The sequence below is a fragment of the Eucyclogobius newberryi genome, unplaced genomic scaffold (assembly GCF_026437365.1).
Source record: "Eucyclogobius newberryi isolate DKJ021-1_F unplaced genomic scaffold, fEucNew1.0.hap1 SCAF_4, whole genome shotgun sequence".
Lineage (NCBI taxonomy): Eukaryota > Metazoa > Chordata > Actinopteri > Gobiiformes > Gobiidae > Eucyclogobius > Eucyclogobius newberryi.
This window is the reverse complement of record NW_027316056.1, coordinates 19,846,157-19,873,982: the sequence shown is the minus strand read 5'-3', so window position 1 is coordinate 19,873,982 and position 27,826 is coordinate 19,846,157. Positions and strand designations below refer to the sequence as shown.

The 27,826-nt window shown below is 42.5% G+C and overlaps 1 protein-coding gene across 2 annotated transcripts; it reads left to right on the top strand.

Moving 5' to 3' along the window:
* Positions 1-111: 111 nt before the first annotated feature.
* Positions 112-27,272, top strand: LOC140377040 (adhesion G protein-coupled receptor L1-like). 2 transcript variants are annotated; one of them, XM_072462311.1, is made up of 25 exons: positions 112-862; positions 8,433-8,551; positions 10,781-10,997; positions 11,640-11,749; positions 15,010-15,217; positions 15,553-15,817; positions 15,891-16,230; positions 16,918-17,211; positions 17,940-18,043; positions 18,178-18,363; positions 18,453-18,491; positions 18,572-18,752; positions 19,118-19,240; positions 19,329-19,546; positions 20,117-20,290; positions 20,362-20,574; positions 21,093-21,313; positions 22,112-22,178; positions 22,282-22,370; positions 22,943-23,111; positions 23,193-23,342; positions 23,429-23,525; positions 23,616-23,726; positions 23,933-23,953; positions 24,239-27,272. In XM_072462311.1, the coding sequence occupies exons 2-25, from the start codon at positions 8,482-8,484 to the stop codon at positions 26,164-26,166; spliced, it is 5,595 nt and encodes a 1,864-aa protein (XP_072318412.1). In that variant the 5' UTR covers positions 112-862; positions 8,433-8,481; the 3' UTR covers positions 26,167-27,272. The 2 variants fall into 2 exon arrangements, with proteins under 2 accessions (XP_072318412.1, XP_072318413.1); XM_072462312.1 differs by lacking the exon at positions 23,933-23,953.
* The last annotated feature ends 554 nt before the right edge of the window (positions 27,273-27,826 follow it).

The following is a 27,826-nucleotide window of genomic DNA, read 5'->3' as shown; positions in this document are numbered from 1 at the left end:
CGCGGGCGCCGGACACGCGCGCATACGCACACAAGTTGCGCGCTCTCGAGTGCAGAACGCGCAACAAGCGGGGCCAGGGGATGGAGAGAGACAGAGGAGAGAGAGCAAGAGAGAGAGAGAGCAGTGAGGGTCGGATGCAAGGCGAGGCCAGAAGCAAGGAAACGTATCTCTACACCTCAGCCAGTGCTTTTGTCCTTTAGTTATTTTCATTTTGTATATTTTATCACAGCGCCTTTCTCTGTTCTGGTTGAAAAGCCGCGCCGCCCATCTGTCCTGATGTGCTGCGCCTTATTACGATTCTTCAAGGATATGGGGATCACGTCGACGCTCTTTTGCCATCTACTGCATGGATGTAAGACTGGAGGCGCCTAGAACACCGACAATGGCCAAGTCCAAATGAGCACCATCGATCCACATTGCGCGCCTTCAATCCTAATTAGTATTGTTCGCTGGATTTCCGTTTCTCGCCGTACGCACCGGAGCTATACCAGGCCCGCATCATCTCTGGGCATGAAACCCGTGGGAATTGTGATACCAACGTGACGCACGGTCACACAGCGCAGCGGGGAAGACATCGAGCCTCGATAGGACGCGGAGGGAGGGCTACTGTAAACTGGAAAGAGAACGCCCAGTTGTTGTCGCTAATGACCGCCTCGTAGTAACTGCCTTGCCCGTGTGAAGACCCAGGTACAGAGACACCGCCGTTCGCTATTGCATATTTGATTCATATTTCATGCATCTGGAGGAAAGGGAGGAGGACGGGAGAGGAGAGGGCGAGGGCGCGGACGCTCGAGACGGCATGCGGGAGACGCAGTGAGAGAGCAGCACGAGGAAGAGGAGGAGGGAAACCGGAGGACTGAGGGTAAGATATGGATATAGGCTATGAGAATGCCCCCCGCCCCTCTTGTACGTATTCTTCTCCACTCGTGCACGTACATGATCAATGCTTGAGAAGACAGCTGAGCAGCCCTGCGTCCTTTGCTGCTGCTGCTGCTGTTGTCAGGGGCCATTTGATCAGTCAGGGATGTGATGCTCCTCTGCATGGGCATTAGCAAGGGTACATTCTCTATTTTACTTAGCTTAGGCAGCTAGACATAAGACAATTACGATGTTCAGCATCAGAATACTGATATAATTGTAGAAGCTACACCTACTCAGTTGTTCAAATGCAGCGATGGAAGAGCCGCTGAATAGTGGAGTGCATGAGGCTTCTTATGATTGGAAAAATACTTCATGTTGACTGGTGCTATACGGATTTAACTTATTTAACTTTATCTTAGGATAGGTCACTTAATTCTGTCCTTACTTAAATGCTGACTGATAAATTACAGCATAGATAATTGGTCTATTGTTTTATTTCACAAATGCAGTTTATTCTACACGATGAACTATCTCATATGGACCTATGTATCCAGTAATGGAAGCTTCTTGTACGATGCCAAGAAGCTAGACACTTGACTACACCGTATGCGACTGGCCTGGGCAATGTGATCTTAAATCAATAACATTATTCATTTAGATTTTGCATTTACAAGATTTTGCATTTACCAGATATGAATTGTTCTGCATGCGCTTCCAACTCATATATTTTATATCCAAATCCATGCAAGCTTACAATATGTCTTTGATTTAGAGGAATTAAATTGAATGACTTGATAAAATTGAGAATGTAATAAAAATCACAACCCTCAGCCATACGACCTATTGCAGCTCACTATGCAATATACTGCTGCTATTAACTAGAGTCACTATGAGTGAGTTTAAGGCATATGAAATATTCATGTGCACATGATGAGCCACAGAGGAGTGCATTGAGAAAACTGCCCTAATAATCCCGGGTGTCCCACAACGCCATATGAGAGGGGAAAGTCCCAGGTGGATCTGATGTTGATTATTGAGCATTTTCTTTGGTGTTGCGGAATCTGTGCTGCTCCAGCTGCAGCGAGGCTGGGTGTAAGTGAGGCCTCCGCCGCTTGCTTTCGTTTGCTTTGCTGATTCACCGCAGATGGGAACCTGAGCGGAAAGAGAGACTGGATTGAGAGTCTGCCATCAATATTTTAGAGAGGCGAAGAGAGGACTGGGTCAGTGGAGGAGGCCAGGCAGTGGCTGTGCTGTGGAGAGGATGGAGCAGGGACACCATGAATGTCCCTGTCATGGTTTGAATTTTGAATTAAATTTATGTGAGTCTTTGTGAATAGATGTGTTCATACATAGTATAGTTAAAGGGAAATAACTGAAATAATTTCCCCAAACTCCTAAATTCACATGATGAAGTATAAAACATTTGACTGAGCACTTAGGGGTTAATGCATCAGTTCTGGGCACATCAGTTTGAATCTAGACACAGATAGCTCTACCTGTATCTGACTCCTGTACATTGTGTAAGATCTTCTTTCTTGGCACGTTTCAGATTGGTTTAGCACACTGGGACGTCTGAAAAAGGCAACAGCTGGGTCTTAAAATGTGGTTGTGTGGGGCTCATGTATTATTCATGCCCACGGATATGGCCAACGTATTGAGATCATATTGGTCAACGAAAGTGCTCTGACTAATTTACTATGCTATACAACATCTAAATAATATCATATACACAAACATTTTGTGAAATTACAAACGATTGATACATGCTAATAACAACTGTGTTAGCTAGGTAGAGGTGAACATTTTATATCAGTCTAGAAGTACCCTACCCTTGTGGCACATAGAGCTTACAAGAGTGCTGTGTTACGTGCGTACACACCTCACGTGTGCCATGGCGAGCAGTACAATCTTTACGCACAGAGACCACGCTGCACACATGACCACATCTGCGTCCCAGACCTGGAGCAGTTGGAGCATTCCATAAAACTACAAACATGAATGATACAAAAGTCCAGCGACTATTGTCATTCAAGGCTGTTTTAAGGCTAATTTACATGATACGTCCTTTAATATTGACCATTTTTGTGAGATTGTTGGCTACTATTTTAATTTAATATAAAATAATTTGATAATATGCTGAAGTAGTTTGAAGGGGCTCTTATATTAATAAATACATTCATTTAGTTTATTATAAATAGCAGGGGAGTTCGATTGGCCTGTTTTGAGGACTCTTTCCTGTTCGAAAGATATATTTTTGTTTTAATCGTTACGTAAACAGCCTTAATTTCTCATTATTCTTAAACCCATGGATATTAGGCTATACAGTTTTATAAACTCACTCCCATGTAAGGGCATAATAAATGCTATTCAAAACATAATGCCAGAACTGAGAAAGCATAATAAAGGCAGCACAAAATATGATAAACCTGGGTGGAAACTCATCAATTATTGATCAGTATCCTCTTGTATTTTAGGCGTTTCAGGCCTTCAAATGGAATACAATCTAATTGGTTGACTCATATCCTTTACACAGGCCTAGTTTATCTCAATTTTGGGTTTTATGCCTATTGGACAATTTCTTTAACTTTTCCTTACACTCTTAAGACCACAGTCCCTTTCTGAAACTACTAATTGATTGACAGAGTGTGACACTTCTGTTCCCCAGAGTCATGCATCGACCAGACAAACACAGAGGCTCTAAAACCCCATAAGTGCTTTGACTGCAGCATATAGCGTGCCCGGGGGACCTGCTTTAAAACAAGCACTCCGGCAACAGTCATACCTAGCTCATGTCCAAGTGTTAAGGGAGGACATTATTGTCCTGTAGCTGATGGGGCAGGCCTCAGTCTACTGTATGTAACCAATAACAAGACTCGTTTGACAAGACAAGATTGGATTATCTTTCTAACTGGTGTAAAACAGATTCACCAGACTTGAAAGAGATTAAACAGAATAAATTAACCAACCATAATCCGTTTTATACAATCCAACCCTTACTTCATGTTGATGATTTGACAAAGATTATGCAGTGTAGCCTAACGAGGATTCTTCCTTCTATAAAAATTCACTGCACTGAGCCACATTTTGCTCCAGCAACCACAGACAATGCAACACACATTAGTTTCAAATGTATATTGATTCTCGAAAAAGTAATATTACAAGTATTTTATTGTATTTTCTAAAAGCACTGCGTGATTAAATGACCAATTCTCTTGCGCTATGAGGATAAAGCAACCAAATAGAAATCAATACGATATGATTAGTTGTAGCTACAGCTTTAGACTGGTTCACTGCTGCTGTACACTTTGAAAACAGTGACTATGCTGCAGAAAGAGCATATTTTGTGTCATTTTATTTTATTATATCTGAGGCAGGGAAATTTAGTGGGGACAAATAGCCAATGCTAGTGAAGGGGTATTATTATACAAAAGAGGATTGCGTAGTTGCTCTGTAGTAATTGCCTGTAGTTTTAATACCTAGTAATGCAATATATATTTATTTTTGCACGCTTTATTTACACTTCATCTTTTAAACAGAATACTGAGCTGCTAATAATTTTGTAAAACTATGATGAAATGGGATGGACCAGGTCATAGCAACAGCATCAGTTTAACAGGGCCATTTTCCAATACCAATTTCACCTCTGGTTTGCCGTAAGTCAGACATGTCCAAATGCGGCCCTCAGACCAATTTTCATTGGCCCTCCGGCTTCCTGCTGAGTTGGGCCATACAACAAAAAGTCAAGCATTTTGATATTATACCAACCTAATATTAATGTTCCAAGTTTTATCAAAGGTGTGGAGGCATTGAAACAATGTCAAATGCTTTTGAATGATTCTCTTTGTCATAAGAGTCGAGTTGTTTGTGGCCCTCTGCTCCGTATAAGCTTCAAAATGCGGCTCTCGTAAAAAAAGTTTGGACCCTGCCTTATGTGAATGTTCCAAATATTGGTATTTTTCTAAGCTGGCTTTGTGTCCATGTTTCATTCCTAGTGCAGAGTAATTAGGCTCAAAATAATAATGACTGTATGTTTACACAATTGTGAAAAAAATATATTAAATTTTGTTTTTATTTTTACAAATGTGAAAAGCTAATTTGCAAACTTACTATAACAAACACACAAATAAACAAACAAACTATCAACTAAATACTAATCAGCCTTTAAAAAACTGGTCCAACCTTACTTAATTAAGTAGTAAAATCAGTGCAATGTATTCTGTATCACTAAAATGGTTATACTGAACTATTTGGGAAGTTCACATTGACCATTCTTTGCTCTACATCTTAATGAATACCGTGAAAAATATTTAATGTATTTTCTAATTGCTCACTTGAAATGTTCCATAAAACCATTGAATTGAATTAGTATGTATAAAATGCATACAGTTACACTAATGCTTGTGTAATCCATTTGTCTCCAGGCCCTTTTCACATACACTAGCTCTGACTGGAACCCTGCTCATCCAAGTAGGCCGATGGTTGGCCTGGGGCTGGATTTTGGTTTCAGGCTGGGAGCGTGGCACTGCGAACAGGGGTGTGTGGCTTTGTCAGGGCCCATCAGTGTCCTTGCTCCACTTTCATCCACTCTCCGGGCTGTGTGTGTGTGTCGGGAGGCGGAGGAGGGGGCCGGAGCAAAAGAACATGCTGCCATAAGGGTTTTGGGGATGACACTGTGCGTACTTGCAAGTCTGTGCATCTATTATGAACGGCTGTGTTTACATGCATGGTCCTGGGGCATTTATTACCGTCTTGTTGGTTCAGTGGACATAAAGAAAAAGGCAGAGGTCTCCGTTTTTCTTTTATTCTGCTGCTTTTGCTTGCGTGTGCGTGATGTGCGTAAGCGTCTTTGAATGCATGTTGGACATTTGTTGAGGAGTGACCTAAATCTGCCCGTCGTCATTACCTAACGGGAAGACGGAGCAAATACATATGAGCAAATGAAAAGAAAGCCTTTGCACATATGGACACATCACCCAGGCCAATAGTTGAAGGTGGCACAGTATGGAAAGGGAAACACATTGAAAAGAAGAATAAATGCTTATTTGTGTAAATAATTGGATTTCTGACATTTTAGTCTTGCACCAACCCTTGCTTTATATATATATATTTTTGAATCACTGCATTGGCTGGGCATTTTTACCATATCGCCTTGCCAGAGAGCTGTGACAAAACATATTCATTTCAAAATGTTTTTTAATTAACTGTAGCAGTCATTTCACCCTGATGCAGAGGGAGACTGAAAAATGATAGACATGTTGTTCAGCTGCTCCTCTGTGCTCAGCCAAAAGTTCAATCTATTTGTGGGCTTCAGCTTCCTGTTTATAGGTGACATCTCACTGACCTTAGCCCGTTCAAAAGACATCATATTTCGAATTGTTAATTTCTATGATGATAGATTTTCTTCAACCCATGGAATATTAAATTGCATATGACAGATTACACATTTCATTAAAACATGTAATCTAATCGGAACATGATTATATTCAAAATTGTACTAAATAGTTTTCCTATTTTCCACAATCATAAGCAGTTGATGTGACACACGTGAATGTTTTTCCATAACCATTACCAAGCAACTATAACATAAACAGGGGCCAAAATCCATTGAATTTACAGTTCGGTTATGATTTGACAAATAATATCTGATGACACCTTTTGTTAGTTGCGTTTCCTGCATTTTTGATGGAATGACATAGAGTTCCTGTAAATTTCAACATTTGTTTTTAAATAATTTCACACAAACTGCCACCAACTAATACATATTTAACTTACCACATGTACTGCCCCACCAAGAAGAAGACAAGAATTTGTCATATGCGCTTTAATGATACAGGTCACAGCCTGTACATTCCGGTGGGTTCCTCGTACCCTCCTCGATGCAGCGCTGCCCCTTCGATCACCTGAGCGCCCGTGTTTACCTAATTAACCCTGCCAGGCAAAGGGCTCATCTCCACACACCATCATTTATTCAGCATTACTGGAAAGTGGTCTACGGCGCTAGCCTACCACTCACTCCACTTGCCTCCTCACTCCTCTGTGTGCGCGTGCGTGTGCGTGCGTGTTTGTGCGTGTGCGTGCGTGCGTGTGTGTGTGTGTGCGCGCGTGCGTGCGTGTGTGTGTGCGCGTGTGTGTTTGTTGTCTGCGCTTTTATGGATCAGCGATGCTGGATTTGCCGCTGGCTAATTAAGGACGTAAAACACGTTCTCGCACAAAGCCGCGCACAAACACACACACGTCGCCCATCCCGGCTGCGCCGTGCTTGCCTGTCACCATGGTAACAGCAGATTGAGGGACTTTCGCAGACACACAATCGTTCAATAGTTATCTCGGTTTCTCTCTTTCCGCCATTGTGCCACTCTGCTGCCTCGCCATCACAGCCTGCCATTTTTCTCACGTGCCACTGAGGGAAGAACAGCAGAATTGTAACTCACATTATAGCTTTTTATATAAAGTTTAGAAGATTGTATTTGTAGAAAAGTCTGCCTGTAAGCCAATAGACAATATTTATTTCTATTTAACCTTTGTTGAAGCAGTTCCAGATTCCCATTGAGATTAAAAACCTCTTTTTCCTAGGGAACATTTTGATGAATTGGCTTAAATTTGTTGTGGAGACAACATCAACAGCAACTGGCTAATTGATGTGAGTTATCTAGTGCTAATAATCAACTCGGTTCAACCCTGTTTGGCTTTTCTACACAAACACACATTCTAATACAAAAATACATTTCAGCCATATATATAGGCCTACATCGATTCAGATATCCACATTCAACACTTAATCATTTGATCTGTTTTCAGAGAGACTGAACATTTTGATCTCAGAAATGCTCTTGGTTTCTGTTGAACTACAAAAGCGAAACAACTTTCAGGGAGGAAGTTGTTTCCTCGTGATTCTCATCCAACAAAGCCTCTGATTGGATACAAAAGTCTGCTTCCAGGAGTTGCTTCCTTATTTACTAAATGCCACATAAAATGCATCATTCAGCTTGATTTTTGGTCAGAAATAGCGGCTTTTACGATACTTTAAATGGAGTAACCGGCTGTTTTCCTGACCTAGAATTAAAAGTTGTGTACCTACCTTTAACCAATCATCTTTCTAGTGATTCATGTATGTGCCCTCTCTCTTTCCCTCCGCCCCCTCTCCAACAGCAAGACCCCTCAGTCTCATCAGCCTCTTCAACCTCTCCTTCCTCTCCACCACCACCACCACATGAACAATTGATTTGCCATTTTTGTTTTAAATTCATGATTCAGTCCAGCAGTCCAAATTCTAAACAAATCTACTAACATTTTAAACTAGACTAAATTTGCCTCTAACAAGAATTACATGCATTTAGTTGGCAGGTTTTAATAATGTACTTAAACAATCGCGGCCTTTATGATTTAGGCTATTGCAGTGTTGGGGAAGATATATTTCGTAGCAAACACATCCTTCTTCTCCCTTCATTACATCAATCAAATCTTAACATGCAAATTTGTCTTTTTAAATTAGTGGTTGGAATATGTGTGTCAGTTACTGAGGTAAATCATTAAGTTCAGTCTCTGATCTCTTCTCCGTGCTCTCTCCGCAGGCGCTCCTAACGTGGCGGTCGGCGCGACGTCATAACCCTTCCCTCCAACATGGCTTTGTCCGTGTGGTTCCTGGGAGCTTGTGTGCTCATGTTGTCTCACATTGTCCCGTTTGGTCAAGGTAAGGATGTCCCCAAAGTGGCAGGTTTTTTGTTTTTGTCTCTGGTAAATGAAATAAGCTAAAACTATTTATAACACAAATATATATAAACTATAACTTTCACAGCCATGATTCATTAGAAAAAAGCATACATTTCTATTCCTGAAACATACATTTTGTCATTAGCTGTCAGCATTTTTCTTCGATAAAATTGATTTGCATCATGATAATTAATTATACCTTTTATAGCTGACTTGACTCTAAAGGAGACGTGCTATGTTCAAGAGCTTTTCCCTCATAATGTATAAACTCAAAGTTGTATTTTGATTGATTCTTGCTTGTTTGTGTAATCCTGTATTGTCCTGAATTTGAGGCTTATTTTCACCCATTATCCCCGCCCACTGCTCTGTCATTACTTGTGATTATTAAAAGTAAATAAATCTCCATAGCATACACTTACGGTTCCAACATTTCACACAGCCATTAAGGAGTATAAAGAACAGGAAGTCGATGGTCAAGTTTATATTACTAAGCCGTTTTGGATCAATATTCGGGTTTACAGTTAACAACATGGAAAATAATGACCTAGCTAACTTGTAGTTTAATACTTAACACTGGAAAAAAGCATAATATGTCTTCTTTAAACTTTTGTATGAAGGTCATTTTGTGTTTTTATTTCAAAAGGTTTTATTTTACACTGAATTCATGTAATTACATTTTTCGCATTTGAATTACGTTATGTGAAGTAAGTTTTTCATGATGTCAAAAAAACCAAAACTACAAAAACAGTGGGGAATAATACAATGCTTTAATGTTCAGTTTGCATTTCTGCGTTTCAAATTTCAACGTATAAAAATACAACGTCTAAAAATTGAGTGTACAGAAATACTTTTGCAAAGCCATGTACGCTCCTGTCGTAAAGAAATGTCAACACGTCCATGAATCCAATATATGACTCAATACTAAATCAGGATTTGTAAATCAAAGTCATCCGGGCCAAGCTTTATGAAACGCTTTGACCCACATAAACAAAGATTAGCGGCACATTTCAAGAGAGCGATTGGCCAAATCGAGCATTTCAGTGTCGGCTTCGTAGTTAATCAACAATCTGTCATTCAGTGTCACAGACAGTTACAGCCGTCCCGTGCAGATTACAGCAGTGTAGTGGCCTTAAACCAGGCTTTAATCTGCTAAATGGTAATGCTCACTTCGATGTGGACGACCAGATTAAGGTGAAAGTCATATCATTTTCTGCTGTTACTCTGCCTTACATGGATTAATATGGCTGTAGGTACATTCACACACACTTACTCTGAAACACTCTGATTTATGTCGAGAGGAGTAAAGAAAATCAAACATCAGATTATTTTCAGCGGGGCCCTGACAGAAGTGCAGGTTTTATCTGTTTCTGTGGCTTAAAACAGTAGATTTAGTGCTGTAACATTGTGTCACATCAAACAGAGGTGTCACAACCAAGGTGCTATGGGATTTAACTCACGTTGTTTTTACATCTGGGAATGCCTCCAGTGTCAGCCTTCACACAAACAGCCTGTTCACACACGTTTGAGTGTTAAATATCGCAATTACAGAAAGGTGACATTATTTAAATGATTTCATGTGAACAAATGTGAAGACGTACAAATAGAATAGCATTATGTTCCACTGTAAGGCTGTTCAGAAGAATAATTCAGCCCTATTAAGCAGTGATAGAGCATTTTACTATTAACTATTATTTGTATTTGTATTTGATTTACCGGTAGTTGTAGTCATCTGGAAAAAAGAAAACTCCCACCCAACAGTCATTCTCAGTCTGTGGACATTATTTCAATGAATGGGCAACAATTTCTTGCGCCTCACTCAGACTGTGGCTGCGACGGCCGTGTTGAAGCCGTGTTCTTGCTGCACGTGCACGTGGAGCACTGCTGTACTTTTGCGGTCACAGGCTTTGAACGCCATAATAATAAGTTTAGAGCCATTATGCTTCTGCGGAACATTCCAGGCCAAGCAACAACATTTCCATGGAGAAAAGTAACATAGTGTGACTTTAAGTAGCCGAGTGGTCTAAGCAGCAGCACATATGCGTGTGTGTGTGTCCCCTGCTCTTCTACCAATAATGTTTAAATACATCTATGATTATTTAGACTTTTTATGAGAAATACATTGAAGCCAACTAATGTTAATAAAATGTGTCGAACAAAGCCATTGAAAATAACCCTGCTCTTCATGTTTCTCTTTCCTTTGGGCCCATAGCTGCCATGTCACGGGCTGCAATGCCGTTTGGGCTGCTCCGCAGGGAGCTGGCTTGTGAGGGCTATCCCATTGAGCTACGCTGCCCAGGAAGTGATGTGGTGATGGTAGAGACGGCAAATTACGGCCGAACAGACGACAAGATCTGTGACGCAGACCCCTTTCAGATGGAAAACACTCAATGTTACCTTCCAGACGCCCTCAAAATCATGGCCCAAAGGTGAGTGCTCGATTCAGAATCAGAATCAGAAAAAGGTCTATTGTCTTTGTCATTGAACAAAGCTTGCAAACATAGGAACTTGTATAATAATAATAATTAAAAAAATAAATTAATAAATAATAATAATAATGATATTAGCAAAGTCTATAAAATCCAATAAGGCATGCATAAATTAAGAATTTACTAATATTATCCTGGTATTTCTGTCACTTACACAATCATTTTATCACTACAGTAGAAAGCAAATGGCTAATTACAGCAAATTATTCAGTCTGCAGTGTTTTGCGCATTGATGTATAAGCCAGTGCATTTTCAGTAGGTGTACTGTACACATTGGGAACATTAAGTCAATCAATGAAGGCTGTAGTACACATATGTAGCTTTGCATCAGACCAGAGCTCGTCCTGTAAGTGTGTGTGTGTGTGTGTGTGTGTGTGTGTGTGTGTGTGAGCGCCGCTATCCCCAACTGTGTGTGAGTGGTTGGGTGCACCATTAGCGATGTACTCAGCAGTGTTTTCCTAGAAGACCTGATCAATATTCACTCGGAGGTAGAAGCAGAGGAGACAAATCGAGTGTCCTTTCCTTCCCCTTTCCTGTCTCCTAATCACTAACCCTCCTTTATCTTTATTTTATCCATCACAGATGTAACAACAGGACTCAGTGTGTCGTAGTCGCGGGGGTGGACGTCTTCCCAGACCCCTGTCCCGGAACGTACAAGTACCTCGAGATCCAATATGAATGTGTACCCTACAGTGAGTATGAATAATTTCCATATATACAAACATGTCTACAGATGCTACACTGTAAGACTTTGTTTTGCAGTATTTATGATACAAATGTCAAGTGAATTAGTTATTCCCAAATAGTAGGTTGGGACCCCAGAATCAGAATCAGAATAAAGTTTATTGCCATTTGTCAATGAACAGGATTCACCAACATAGGAACTTGTCCTGGCGGTTCGGTGCAACACAAACATCAAACACTGAACAATGAATACAAAAATATAAGCATAACCCATAAGCAGAGTTGGGTAGAGAAGCCACAAATTGGACTTGAACTTGAAAGCGTACTACTCAAGCAGTGGTCCAAGAAAATACCATAAAAACGTATCAGGTGAAAATAATGTGATTGCAAAAGGCCTCACTCAGACTGCACCCACCAACTTGATATATATATATATATCATTTTTTTAACCTTCATTAACAGATTAACAATTCATTTTTCAAGTTTGACCTGGCCAAGAAGCAGAAGCACACAACACAAGATCAAATATTTTCAAATTCATTTACATTTACAAATGCTCCATGGAAAGACATTTCACACAGAAACTAAACATTTATGTTGGAAAAAGGGCTGAGCGTCTGGTCAATAGACTCCGTGGTTCACCACCGCTGTGCTCGATGTGCAGTCTGAGAGTTTGAGAAGTACAATCTCTTGATAAAGTTACTCAAGTAAATGTATTTGAATAAATGTAACTACTTACCCACCTCAACTCTGCTCATAAGTGGTCATGCTGTTTCAGCTGATAAATTGAAAATTGTCACTTCAGTATATTTCAATTTATTTAAAATTGTTTGCATCTAATATAAAAAGCAAATCAAAGCAATATCCACAATATTGAGAAACAATTTTCTGACAAACACTGTAATAATTATCCAGCGTGGAATAAAATGGAGTTTAGGAGGAAGAAAATGATCTACCATGAACCTACAACAAAATTGCGATCTTCAGTAGTAATCTGCTAATGTTGTTCACATAATTATGGTAGTTTGGTTGTACTGTACAAATGAACACTGCACTATAAAACATGACAGGAAAACCACTTCCACTGTTTATTCACCATTCAAAGTTTTACAGTGTACTCCCAACACTGCATGACAATGTATTACCCACATTTGAATCTGTTTAGTTTGTTGTAATAACCTCTGATGTCAGATGAGTGAAATGCTGTCTCTTTTTTCTCAGGGAGTGTGAGTGTTTTGAGAGGGTTCATGGGGGAAGTTCAGACAGACAGTTGTAAGACGTTTGCGTAGCTGTACATATCTCGGCTGTGTGCGCAGTGTGTGCATGCGTGTGGGTTTCTCTTTTTCAGATTTACGCCACAGGAGTTGCTCTCTTTTCTCCACAGGAGCCTGATTGAAGGAAGGAGAGTCGGGACGGCGGGGTTCATAGGGGTGGAGGTGGGGAGGAGGCGTCTGATGAGGGGGAGGCTCTTGAAGGGAGGGCTGTAAATGTGAACTCAAGTTTTGGGCCAGAATTAGCTCTTTTTCTGTGCATTTCTTTCTGACTCTTTCTTCCTTTTGCTCTGTTTTTTCTTCCTTTCTGTCGAATAGGACTGCACAATATTTGGAAAGCTACATATATGCAGTTTGTCTCATTATCTCTGCTTTGGGTTTTCTTGGGTACAAAAGCTCAGCCTACATCTGTGCGATAATAATATGATATGTAAAGCTTCAATTTCAGTCTGGTCTTCTGTTGTATGTACACATGTTCTAAAATGTGTTAAATATTGTGCAGTCCTTTGTGCCTATCAACCTCTCTCTCTCTCTCTCTCTCTCTCTCTCTCTCGCTTCCTCCTGATTTCTGGCTTGCTTTCTTGCTTTTCTGTTTCTCCTCTTTCATCCTCTGACTGCTCTTTCTTTCTCTCCCTCTTTTTTCCTATGCTTGAGTAGAAGTGGACCAAAAAGGTAAACACTATATATTGTAGCATCTTGATCTTTCCTTGCCCCAACCCCACTCTCTCTCTTTCCTGCTCTTCTCTGCCATCTCTCTCCTCTGCCCTAGGACGTTGTTTCGTAGTCATGCTGGATGTTGCCCCCTTTTTCCATTTCCTTATCCTTTTTTCCCATATTATCCATCTCTTGTTGTATGGAAATTCGTCCTTTTATCCAGTTTTATCCAGGTTCTGCACTTAGCGTTCTTATCTTATCTCTTCTCTATAGACAGTAGAAGAATAGTGGACCGTGGGATCAGTGGCTGACAAGAAAACCTTTTTTATTTAAAAAAATACTTAAACAACCTTTTTTTGCCTCTTGCTTATTTAATATTCAACATCACTTATTCCACATTCACCAGCAATCTACAACATGATGTGACTAAATCAGACTTTACAAGAGTTGAGATGTTCCTGTTCCAAACGGTTCTGTGAATGTTAGAATCCTTTTTTGCCAGATGCTTCAATATTTTTCTACTGTCTATAGCCTTCTCTCTGCTCTTTCTGCACAAAACAGCCCACAAACACAGACAAATAAACTACAGCACACAAACATATCATTTTAAATATTCCTCTGAATAATCCTCGCACTATTACCACTTCTCTTCTCTCTATCTTTGCTTCATTCCTTCTTGTCCAATCATCTGTTCATGCTTATTTTCCCTTTTCTTCCCTTATAGGAAGAGCCCCTTATTTATCTCCATAGGAAAAATAAGACCAAATGTGTGTGACTATCCGTCTGGATGTGTGCTTATCAAGCACTGCTTCTCTGTGTGAATGTGTGTGCATGCCTCTCTGCATGCCAGTGTGAGAAGTACATAAGTGTCCATACAGTTATTGACATGTCGGTGGACCAATCGTGCTTGGCGTAAACTAACTTGCCCTCTCATTCACTTCAAGGCAAAATTTCGCCCCTCCTTCAGCGTCCCTGACTCTACCTCTCACACTCTCAGTCTTTTTGCACTAACTGTCATAAACACACAACTCCCAACACAAGCCACATGAAAACACTTTAATTGCAGTGCCCCAGTCGTATTACACATTTATCACACAATAACTGTGTGATGCAACACTCACATGTTCAAGATGCTTTTCTTTTCAAATTCAGGTGTTTTAAATTCCTCTCTTTGTCTCCTCTTTCTGTTTCTCAAATCTCGCTGCATCTAATTCATAACATTTTTCATGCATCGATTCATTTTCATCTATCACCTGCCCTCACTGTCTTTCCACTCTCTTCTTCTCTCTCCTGCTCCTCCTCACATCCTGCTCTTGACCCCCTCCTTCCTCCCCGGTTCCCAGTTTTCGTGTGTCCGGGGTCACTGCTCAGCATCGGCCCTGCCTCGTCTCTCCTGGAGGCGGAGCATCAGTCGGGGGCGTGGTGTAAGGACCCTCTGCAGGCAGGCGACCGGCTCTACGTCATGCCCTGGACGCCCTACAGGACAGAGGTGCTGTATGAGTACGCCTCGTGGGATGACTACCGACAGAACAGGGTCACCACCACCTACAAGTGAGTCAGACAGGCCTGGCTTTTATCACTGGCATGTATCCAGGTCTAAGCAAGACCGTAAATATGTAAGCATTTCTGATCAATCGTGGATGCTCTTTTGGCACCAAAGAGAGAGAGAATATTCCTTTGCCGAATTGACTTGAATAAATATTTGAATGATTGTAGGAGGAGGCGCGCAAATATGAATTATGCATGCTTTACTACATTCTTAATGAAAAATAATTGACTGAATTGCCCTGTGCAAGATTAAATGGATTAAGGGTTTTTAGTGTCAGTTTTGATTATAAATATGTCCCAGCCAGTGCTTATTAATGCTAAATGCTGCATGTATTCAGGCTGCCCAGTCGTGTGGATGGGACCGGTTTTGTGGTGTACGACGGCGCTGTGTTTTACAACAAGGAGCGAACGCGAAACCTGGTCAAATACGACCTCCGGACACGCATCAAGAGTGGCGAAGCGGTGGTGGTCAATGCCAACTACCATGACACCTCTCCGTACCGCTGGGGAGGGAAGTCCGACATCGATCTCGCCGTGGATGAGAATGGCCTTTGGGTAATCTATTCTACTGAAGCCAATAATGGACGCATTGTGGTCAGCCAGGTAGGAAGAAAAGAAAACAGATGAGCGCTGTTGATAAGAGGAACAGGTCTTGAATCGAGCTCCTTTTGTGCAGGTGAACCCGTACACACTGCGCTTCGAGGGGACATGGGCCACTGGCTTCGACAAACGCGGCGCCAGCAACGCCTTCATGGCCTGTGGAGTATTGTATGCCGTGCGCTCGGTCTTCCAGGACGACGAGGGGCAAGCGGAGGGGCGTGTGGGCAGCGACATGGTGGTGTACGCCTATGACACCAGCAGAGGACAAGAGCTGCCTGTTCAAATCCCCTTCCCCAACCCATATCAGTACATCTCCTCCATCGACTATAACCCCCGAGACAACCAGCTGTATGTGTGGAATAACTACTACGTGCTGAGATACCCGCTGCAGTTCACGCCGCCGCCTCCCACTAAAGGTGAGTTTAACAATGAGGATCAGCAATTAAACATGCGCAGTCAGTTAACCAGTACACTCAATATGTTAATCGGACTAATTAAATACAGCAGGATTATCATTTTGAAAGTTAGTTGTCTTGTTGTTAGGTTGGTACATGATTTGTATTAGCTCATAAAGGAAATACTAGCAGCTACCAAAGTGCAAGTTGCTGCCATCATTTGCTTTACATTTGCTTTATTTATTATAGCGTCAACGACACCTCAACTAGAAGAGAGCAATGTATAGAAATGTTGATGATATTGTGAATGCGTTTTGAAGATTATAAACAGCACACTGTTTATAGTAAAAATGCCACAAAAAGAGCTGATGCAAATATAAATGAAAAAGGTTGTTAGGCAACACTGTAAGGTGCCATTTCTGCACTTTTGTGACAGATTTTACTGCCGATTCACAATTATCAATTATTTGTACGTGGAAGTTTTAACACATTTCTGTTGGTTTGGGGGGAAAAAGAATAGTAATAATCGAGGCATTCATTTTTGTCAATATCGCCCACCCCTAACCTCACATATCACTAGATTAAGTCAAGAAATAAAGTTCCGAATGGCAGTTTTGATGTAGCTTCAGATTAAGATTGGATGGCTTTAGTCCTGGTTTAGTCCTGGCTTTGTAATCGTGCTTGATTAAGTATCTCTTGTTGCCCCAGGTCCTATGTCGTCACTGATGACCACTGTTCGCTCCTACACCACCACTGTCTCTTTAACCCCGGTGCAGCCCTCGGCGTCCCATCCGATTGGAGTCATCAACCGGGGGCCATTTGACCAACGTCCCATCACAGCCATGGTCCCGCTGACACCCCGCCCTCCACTGCGTGTGCCTCTGGCTCCTGGGAGTAACGGGCAGATTGGCGGCTGTGAGGGGCGGGTGGCGCGAGGGGTACAATGGCCGTTCACCCTGAAGGGAGAGACAGTGGAGAGGCCCTGTCCCAAAGGCTCACTTGGTAAGGGCCATTTTAAATGTGGGAGTGCTTGTGTTGATGTTTACATTAGGTTCTCCTTTTCCGCTTCCTTTGAAATACACTCTGGCACTTTCTGTTTGAACCGGCTTCACTGACTGACACGGACTGACAGCGCAGCCCAGTTCTCTCTCTGAGGAAAAGCTTTCATGTACATAGGTTTACATTTATACATTTGTAGTGCTTCTGTTTTTGTAATTAATTTTAATATGAAAATTGGGTGAGATTCATCCCAATTTTTGCCAGTAAATGAATTAGCTCCGGTCCTGCATGAGCCCTGAATTTATTTACACAGAGTAAAGTAATAGAAGACTATATAGAAGAGATAGATGTTTTTTTAATTGCAACTTTTATTTGTGCATTTATGTCATTTGAGGACCAATTCTCTTTTAAAACAACGACCTGGTCAAGAGGCAGTGACAGTCCATACAATACAAAATAGCCTACACATAAAACATTAAATCTTTCACACTTTAGACTATTTGTAATTATAATAGTATGAACGAGTAAATACAATTGAATAACATCGGTAATAGAATAAAAGACCAGTAGCACTAATAAATAATGTAGACCTATTGATGTAATATATAATTCAACACTGAGCATATTGAGGTCATTATGCTGTGTCAATGTTAAAGTGCAGACTAATGCTTCCCTTAAGGTTCATTGTTAGTTTGTGACTCTAAAAGGATGCCCCCCGTTGGTCCCCGCAGGTATCGCCTCATACCAGTGCATGTCATCGCCCGTGGGCTGGAGCTCCCGAGGACCTGACCTTTCCAACTGCACCTCTCCATGGGTCAGCCAAATAGCACAGAAGGTTTGTCACACATCCCCAACTTGCACCAAACACAAACGCTGCTGTGTGCGATGGCCCCTCAGCCGCCTGAGTGTGGCTTTTCTACCTTAAATGTCACAATATTTGACATTATAAATGCTCCGTCCATTGTGCAGATTAAGAGCGGCGAGAACGCAGCCAATATTGCAGGGGAGCTGGTGAACCTGACCCGGGGGCGGATCTATGCGGGTGATGTCAGCATGTCTGTCAAACTAATCGAACAGCTACTGGACATCCTGGACTCTCAGCTGCAGGCCCTAAGACCGGCCAATAAAGAGTCAGCGGCACGTAATTACAACAAGGTAAATTATGCTCTTGACCTTTTCCCTGAACCACAGGCAGAAATGTCACAGTGGAGGTGTCTAACAATAGCTACTTTTCTTCTTTTAAGCTGCAGAAGAGGGAGCGCACCTGTCGAGCTTATGTGCAGGTACGCAAAGATGATCGATGCACGGATCTATGCAAGCGTTTTATTGTATGAGTACGACGTATTTTCTGTTTCCGTCGCAGGCTGTGGTTCAGACAGTCGATAACCTGCTCGGTCCAGAGGCTCTGATGTCCTGGGCCGATATGAGCAATGCGGACCAGTCGCGCTCGGCCTCGCTGCTGTTGGACGCAGTGGAGAAAGGAGCGTTTTTATTGGCCAACAACCTGTACGAAGGACGGTTCAGTGACAGAGCACCCAATATCGGTATGGGTTTTGTCTTTTGGTTTGGACTCGTATTACAGTAACATACAATCTTTTGTATGACGCATCTAGACACATTGATGAAATAAACCCAAGCGCAGCATGATAAGTGCTTCTTTGCTTAATACAACTGTTGACTATAAACCAGAACTGCAACACATATCTGGACTTCATTCTTTATTGTAACATATTTTAACCATAACAAAGAATTTGAAAGGTAAAACTGTGTGAATCCGAACACTTCCGAAGAAAAAAACGTTGCGGATTTACTGCTTTCTGTGGACGTTCCCAAAGTACAAGAACATGTACAGTGTTTTAATTTATTGACGTTGTTTCTAAATGTTGAAACTATTAATATTTGTGTTCAGATTTGGAGGTGTATGTCCTAAACACAGAAGCAGACATCCAGGACATGACTTTTCCTCATTCATACGACAGCGACAGCATCCTGCAGATTTCAGCTCTGGCCTTGCAGCAGTACAGCAACAATGGTTTGTGATGCCAACCTCATTTTCTATTGTCCATGTTTGCATTTTGCATTTCAGCGTAATGATTATTAAAAGAGATTCTGCTGTTCAGGCCAGGTAAACTTGGTGCTTGCGCTGTATAAGAACCTGGGGGCCTTCCTTACGACCCAGAACTCCACTTTGCGAATGGGGTCGGGCATGGGACTGGCCTCTGATGTGAGGAGGCGGAGTCTAGTGGTCAACTCCCACGTGATCTCTGCTTCAGTGCACCGAGGCTCCAACAGGGTCTATCTCTCCGAGCCTGTCATCTTCACCCTGAGACACCTGCAGGTTTGTTCCACTGCGTTTCAACTCTTATGGAGTGTTGTAATCTAAAGGAGCGTCCCCAAAAATGTCTTACGAAAATATATGATTGGAGTTACAAACCGTTTATAAGTTTGTTTGCAAAGATATTGTACAATCGGAATGGAGGCAAAAACAAAGTGGATTTCAATGTGATTTCAAAGGAGAAACTGTGATTTAACACATATTAAAACGAATTCAAGTGGTTTTAGCAAATGAAAACCACACATGCAAACAACATCAGAGCCTAGTTTGAAGACATTTGCTTTTGTCTTTTACATGATTTGTTTATTTGGTAGGAGATTATGAAAGATACTTGGCAGTCTTTATGAAATCAATATCAAGGTTTTAAGGTTTTACTTGCAGATATGTTTTCAGATAACTTTAACATATACCGACTTTAAAACAAATTATAGATTTTGTGACGCTTAAATACGCTTTTAAGGCAAAAATGTATTATTTTTGTCCATCTTTGTTTTAGAGAGGCAGGTAGCCCCGTGGTGTTCGCCTGACATTTTCTGAAGGGCTTTAATGTGTTTTTCTGTCTCTGTCCCAAAGCTGGAAAACCACTTTGGTCCGAACTGCTCTTTCTGGAATGCGTCTGGGGCATCAGGGGCCGGCAGGTGGTCCACGCAGGGCTGCCGCTTGTTACACACCAACAACACACACACAACATGCGCCTGTAACCACCTGTCCAGCTATGCAGTGCTCATGACCTATCAGCAACCAGTCGTGAGTAACTTACACAAGTATTGCACTTATTGTACATAATGTACATATATAACCAGGTTGTTTCTACCCAGTCTGGAGTCGGGGTCGAGGAGCTCCTTGTCAGTGTGGTCTCCTGGGTGGGCATTTCAGTCGCCCTGGTGTGTTTGGGAACTTGCCTCGCCACACTTTGCTGCCAGGGGGCGCCATGGCACACAGACCATAGCACCATCCACTGCAACCTGTGGGCCAACCTGCTGTTCACTGAGCTGCTGTTCCTTGTGGGGGCCAATAAGGCTCAGTACACAGTAAGTGATGATGAATAACTCACACTAAAATAAAAAACGTCTTCACACGAGATTTAAAAGAGCTTGTAATTCAAAACTACGCAAAAAGACAGATTGTTGTAGATTTAGCTGTTAAATGGTCCAAATACGTTCAGGAAGTTCAACAGTATTTTGAGTTAAATCTAATGGGCACGGGGTAAATAGAATTTTAATTGAGATCTAATCATTTGCAGATCACAATTCTTGGCTTGGTGTTTTCAATATTCAGCCCATTCTGTGGTAGTAAAAGTGCAATAACTTTTATAAGCTTTCAGACTTTAGGATTCAATCCAATAATGTGTGTTAAATGGTACCAGTCTATAAGACTTTTTCACAAATTCTCAAAATCAGAATCAGAATTGTATTTGCTATATCTCCAACATTCTCACCTATAAAGTAATACTGGCTCATAAAGTTCAAAAATGTGAACACCACCTACTTTAATTTAGTTAGTTTAGAGGTGATGTGTGTACAGTGATGTTGTTTCTTCCCAATCCCAGATTCTGTGCTCTATCATTGCTGGCCTGCTGCACTTCTCGCTGCTGTCCATCTTTTGCTGGTTGTGTTTGGAGGCAGTGGAACTTTACCTCTTACAACGCGAAGTTTTTGAAGGAAGAAACTCTCGGAAGAAGTACTTTTACCTGTGCGGATACTCCATTCCCGGGCTGGTGGTGGCTGTGTCTGCGGCCATAGACTTCAGAGGATATGGATCTAAAACCGCGTAAGAACAACTTGGTCAATGTTAGTGGTTATAAACATCACCATCAATTGGCTTTCAAGTAGTATCACTTGGATCTGATCTTAAAAAGGGAGTGAAATGCAAAAAAATAATTTGATTTAAAACATCTGTAATAAATTAGGAATGGTCTAATGTGGATACCGATATCTGATATTTGGCTTGCTGCCGTGTCTGGCAGATAACTGGAATTTGCAAATACCCAAATAAATCAATACCAAGACCTACAACTATCTTAAGTTGAAGTTAAAAAAAACCACACACACACACAAATTAAGTTTCCCTTTTGTAAAAGTAGTAACAGAATGTATTTATCTGGGATGTAAAATCATTTGTAGCATGATTGTGTAAATGAACATCCATATTTTTTTGCCTAATTATTTTTTTTATTTCCCATTTTACTCATTAGGGTTCAAAGGGATAAATCTGATGCACTGAGGACAGACTTGGACTGGCATAACACACAGACGAGGGCAGATCAGAAAAAAAATAGATCAAAGTATCGCCCAAAACCAATATTGGTGAAAATCAATACTATACTATATATATATATATATATATATAGTATAATACTAAAGTAAATCTTGGACAAATCTTGTCCACTCTCAACGTAAACCTAAGTAAAACAGTATTTTCCCATCTATTTTTATTTGGCTCCCCAAACTGAGTTGTGAATGGGTTGTGTTGAGTATCAAACTAGCACTGAAAGAAGTATCAGAGTAATAATGTTCATCTTCAACTTGTATTTGAATGCAATAAAATCAATATTGTTCTCTCGCACAGATGCTGGCTGCGAACAGACAATTACTTCATCTGGAGCTTTCTGGGGCCTGTGGCTTTGATCATCACGGTAAACCCTTTAGCGTGATGATAGAGATACTAATCATCCTTCAATCATTTGTATTGACATATTTGAGAGGTTTTGAGTGATGCATCTCCTTTTTTGGTCCCAGTTGAACCTGGTTGTCTTGGTGATGACTTTACATAAGATGCACAGCACGGCGGCGCTCAAGCCAGACTCCAGTCGTCATGACAACCTGAGGTCAGTCTCCGCCTCATGTTATTTGGTCAAAAAATGTTTAAAAAAAATTAAAAGGCTATGAGAGAAGTGTACATTGTAAACGCACGGCTTACATGGCCCACAATTAAATGTAAAATGTCAAAAGTGAAATATAAAATAGCATTTTGAGGGCTTTAGTGGAGCCTCCTCTGATTCACCCTGATGGGTCAAATCAAGCTATAAATAGAACACGGTTGGAACACACATTTGCTGCAATAAGCAAAAAAAAAAAAATTAAAGTAGAAATGTTACTGCACTACATAGTATGCACTTACTCATCATATTAAGGCACATACATGTTTTCAATAAATATAGAAAATCCATTTAATTCAGTGCTTTGTGATACACTTATAGAACAAATGTGTTTTTATTGATTTTGATTACAGCTGAAGAAGTCTGTTATGGAAATTATAACAATTACATGGAAACGACAACCTACACTAATAACATGCTGATACACTTTCTCTGCCTTTATTTTGAGGTCATGATTGTGTGTTTCTGTGGGACGTGTGTTGTGCATGGCCTCACGTTTTCTCTCGTGTCTTCTCTCTCAGGGCCTGGGCTGTCGGCTCTCTGACTCTGCTCTTTCTGCAGAGCGTCACTTGGTCCTCGGGGCTCATGTTCCTGTCCGCTCCATCTCTGTTACTGGCTTACCTCTTTTCTTCCCTCAATACTGCTCAGGCCCTCCTCATCACCATTTTGCACTGCACTCTCGCTAGAAAGGTCAGCCCTCTAGTGGCAGAACAAGCCTTTGTTACACTCAGATTTGCCACAGTGTGTTACATGTCCCTCTGTCGTGTGCAGGGTCAGAAGGATTACGGCCGGTGCCTGCGTTTGTCCCAGTGCTGTGTGCCTTCATCCGGCAGCTCCCCAGACTCAGTCAAAGGCAGCGCTCTTAGGTCCAACAGCCGTTACACCAGTAGCCAGAGCCGCAGAGCCACGGCCAACAGACAGGTCTCTTACCACCCACGGCACATCTCTTTTTGTTCCGCTACTCGCGCTGACTCACATTTGACCTTGTAAAAATATGTCTATTTCAGAGCCGCATCAGGAGGATGTGGAACGACACAGTTCGCAGACAGACTGAATCGTCTTTTATTGCAGCTGATGTTAACAACACACCTACACTTAACCGTGGTACTTTTAAAAACATTTTTCATTAATTAAACTCAGAATGTCCTTGTTCTTGTATTCACTAGTTAAAATGTATATTTGCCTTCATTCTAGCTGCTCTAGGAAATCATTTCCTCACTAATCCAGTGCTGCAGACTCATGCTGGGGCTTCTCCCTATGACACAATGTTAGCCCAAGGATACAATCAACCTTTCACTTCCACAGGTAACTCTCAGTTTATCTGTGACAGCCCTGAGCTTGAGTCACATTATTGCTACCCTGACTACAAACAATTTTTGTTAAATATGTAATGATCCATTTTAGTACTGCACTCTTCGTATGTTTTTGTGTTAGCTCGGTAGTTTGTTTTGTCTTTGTGACTATTTTGACAATTGCCTTCTCTGTCCCTCTGTTTTAACTCGGACCACTAGGAACCTTCAGAAACAAGCCGAGTATGAGCTCTCTTTTATTGTGCTCATTCAATCAATCATTGAGCACCACATCCTTGACTTTCTGTGCGACTGTTACTCTCTACTACTCTACTCTACTTAATTATGCATAGACCATAAATATAAAGCATCCAATCCATGTGGGAATTAATCAAAATGTCATCAAAAAAGATGCTTTGGTCCACATTTCAAGCAGGCACATAACCCTCTGCTCATTCACTCATGAATGGCCCATGCTACATGCACTCCTGCCCTGTTCTTCACTGATTTCTGTCTTTTCTCCAACAGAGGGCGCTGTTTTGCAGGGTCAGGAGTCCTGTGGTCTGGACAGCATGTGTCTCAATGGTGGCTACACTCCCAACACTTTCACCCTACACGGTTTAGGGACGACCCCTGGGTCCCGAGCAGGAGTGGTAGGCAGCACAGACCTCCTCAGAGACGGTGGAGTCGGAATGGGGCCAGATGACATCTCTCCGGGGCTTCTCACCCCCCACGGGGCGTCAGATCTGAGCAGCGGGACAGGAATAAGGCGTAACCTGTCCGACGCAGCTGCACTGGAGAAGATGATCATCTCAGAGCTGGTGCAGAGCAACCTGCGACCATCTGTGCCCATGCCAGTTCCTCCGGAGCGGTACGGCAGCTTAGCCCGGCCTCACCATGACCGAGCCGCCGTCACCCACTCAGCCACTCTGACCCGACATGCTCCGCCGCCACAAGATGCCTGGGCGTCGACCATACAGCCAACCACCCGCCCAAACACACAGGAGGGGTGGACAAGGCACCCTACAGATCAGGACCCTCACCCACCCCCCCGAGGTGCACAGGATCTCATGACCTCTCCTCGCATACAGGATGGCTGGTCACACACCCGCAACACAGGAGACACTGATAAAGAGGACAGGTCTCAACTGCAGGGGACTCTGGGTCGTCGAGGACTGCCGGACAAACAGTCAGTGCGCCCCCCTGAGGTCCAGGCCCGACCCTACTCCACTCTGAGCCGCACGCCTGGTACACTATCCCGCCACCGCAGCACAGTGGAGTCCAGTGGTGGGATAGACCGCGAGAGGGAGAGGGAGCGCTATCGGGACCGCCCTCTGCCGCCTCCTCCTCCACCTCCGCCCCAGGAGTCTGAGCCCCTCTACAAAGCTCTAGAGGAGCCTCTACTTGTGAAACAGAGAGAAGTTGATTCATGGAGGGCCCCTGACCGGGACAAGGACGAAACGTATCTATTAAAACGAGACACCGTGGTGGAGGATTGGAGAGGTGCATCTGAGCGGAGACGGGACGAGTCTTTCAGCTCTCAGAAGAGCATGGAGGACATGGCTGAATGGGGCCCTGCAGTGAACAGAGCACGAGAGGAGCGTGACTGCAGGAGGGAGGTTTGGCGAGGGGGACCAGACATGGAGCAAGAAGAGACATTTATCACTCAGAAAAAAGAATTTGGGATTGAGGTTTGGAGAGGTGGTCTGGATAGAGAGAAAGAAGAGCCTTTCCTGAAGGACAGAGATGGTTGGCGAGGGCCGGTTGAACGCGACGGTGAGGGGCAGAAAGATCGGGCACTGGATGTTTGGAGAGGAGGCGTGGACATCGACAGGGAGGATTCTTTCATGTTTGAAGGCAAGGACACTGGGGCAGATGGAAGAAAACGGGGCAGAGACCGAGGCTCACTGCGTTACCATGGAGACAGAGAGGACTCTGAGGGCAGCTTCACTTTACCTTTGACACCTGACCTTGACCTTGATGCTGACTCCTCTCCAATCTACGCCCGAGACTCAAACCCATCGCCGTTGTATCCGGGCGAGCGGCGTTCCCCTCCCCTCGGCATCTTCCCCCGAAGCTCTCCTCCAACCAACATCTTTGTTCCCAGAGAGGCAACCTCGCCTCCCAACAACCTGTACTCGCGCCACTCCCCGCAGGTGTACAGCCGCAGCAGCTCTCCTCCGCGTTTCTACACCCGCACCTCACCTCCCACCATGTCCTACCCCGACAGCAGCCCTGAAGGTCCAGAGGAGCTCAGTCCAACCGGAGGACAGCCACAGAGGCCTGCCCTGGAGCTCCCCTACAGCCTGGGACGTCCTCCACTGGGACCGCGGCCCAATCACTTGCAGACCTTCTACCAGCCCCCTCCGCTGGCCTCAAACGGTGATGCAGTCTACACACCAGAGCCCACATCGGAAGGAGAGGACGGACAGATGCAGCGGGTGACGAGTCTGTGACTAGGGCGGTGGTGATTGGGGCATAGAAACAGGCAGGAGGATGAACGTCAAATTATCATATAAATCAAGACAAAATTTTATCTGAACAGTAGCTGCGTTGTGCATAGACTCTTCATAAAGATAGATAAGGAAGCCATTACATACAAAGCTAATCTTTTCATCAAAGACAGGTTATAGGCAGGATTTTAAGGGTTATTAAATTGTCCACTAAACAATAGTATTGCATCTACATGACATACAGTAGAGTGACCAAATGCAGAAGCGTTACACAATGAGAAACTCCAACTTTTGCTATGAAGTAAATGACCCACAGGCAGATGTTTATCTTTATGTAAAGTCTATTGAGTGCAATGAAAAGCAGAATTTCTTAATTTTGATGGCTCCTTCCTGCTTCTATCTCCTGATCACCACGAGACTTCCCCCGGTTCATCCTTAGTTACTTTTTTTAAGACTGTGATTCATGTTGAACTCTGCCCGAGTCCTCTCTCCTCCTCGCGCCCTGCTGTGTCTTCCCATCTCATCGGTGCTTTCTTCTTATTAGCTCATCATTGTCATAAGTTTCTACTGGCTCATTGGCTGGTGTTGCCCTTCCCTGTAGCAAAGCAAACAGTGTGTCAAAGAAAAGCACTTGTGTGTTGCCAAAAAATCCTTTCAAAGAACACGTGCATGACTTTTTAGTGGCTTTACCAGGCTACATACTATAGGGAGGAAGTGTGCCAGTGAGCATGAAATGTGTGAGCGAATGGATGCGAGACTGTATGTAAATAAACCATTCTTGTATAATTAATGTACCACAGTGAAGCATTTTATCAATATACTAAAAAGGGGGCTCTTATACTCCCTCTGCTACTGATTTTGAACAGTTTCGAGCAGTCCCATTTCACCACAAGGCCAAAAAACCTTCTTCTCCGAATATGCCACAGACTTTTGGTGATGGAACTGTTGACATGAACTTTGCGACTGAACTTTGAACTTAACTCCAAAGCCAATCATGTTAAAAACCTCAAAACTTTTCTGCAACTGCCCCCGGTCCCTGTAAATATCGGCCTCAAGTGTTCTGATTGTCTTGTATTGCTATTGAAGTTCAAGTAAACATGTGAAATAGACGTTTCTCTCTGGTTTTGTGAATAGAACTAGACACAAGGTAAAGACACTTGATAGAAGTGTTCAGTTTACATCCTGTTGCAAAGTGGAGTATCAGCCTCAGAACAAACACTCCTAGGATTAAAGCCAAACACATTTAGTGGAAAGATATGAAATTAAATGATATAACTGTGGTATTGAAAATGTTATATTTACAGTGTCACTACTTTAGACAAAGAATTCTATGTTGCTTGTAGGCGGATGTGCAAGACCGTTCTCTATCAAAAGTCTGCTTTGTTTGAGCTATTTGCGCTTGACTTTGGGGATAATAAACTATTTCCTTTTTTATGAGATTTTCTTTGCTTGGTCTACACTTTAGAAAAGACAGCGACATGGAGTCTGAATCCCAGGCTAAGGGTTAGGGTCTGTGTCAGGATGCGTTCACATTTGAACACACTCCACTTCAGAACTGGGAAAGACTTGGACTAAACCAGCACTAGAACTGGACCAAACCTGCAAAGTCTGAATCAAAACTAAATAGGACCAAATCAAGACAAAAATGAAAGCACCCTGAGGG

What these genes read in the sequence shown, in the direction of transcription:
- LOC140377040 (XM_072462311.1), top strand. Translation starts at nt 8,482, where the DNA reads ATGGCTTTGTCCGTGTGGTTCCTGGGAGCTTGTGTGCTCATGTTGTCT. An exon ending in GGATATGGATCTAAAACCGC is followed by an intron (nt 21,314 to 22,111) that starts GTAAGAACAACT and finishes TCTCTCGCACAG; the next exon opens with ATGCTGGCTGCGAACAGACA. An exon ending in AGTCGTCATGACAACCTGAG is followed by an intron (nt 22,371 to 22,942) that starts GTCAGTCTCCGC and finishes CTTCTCTCTCAG; the next exon opens with GGCCTGGGCTGTCGGCTCTC.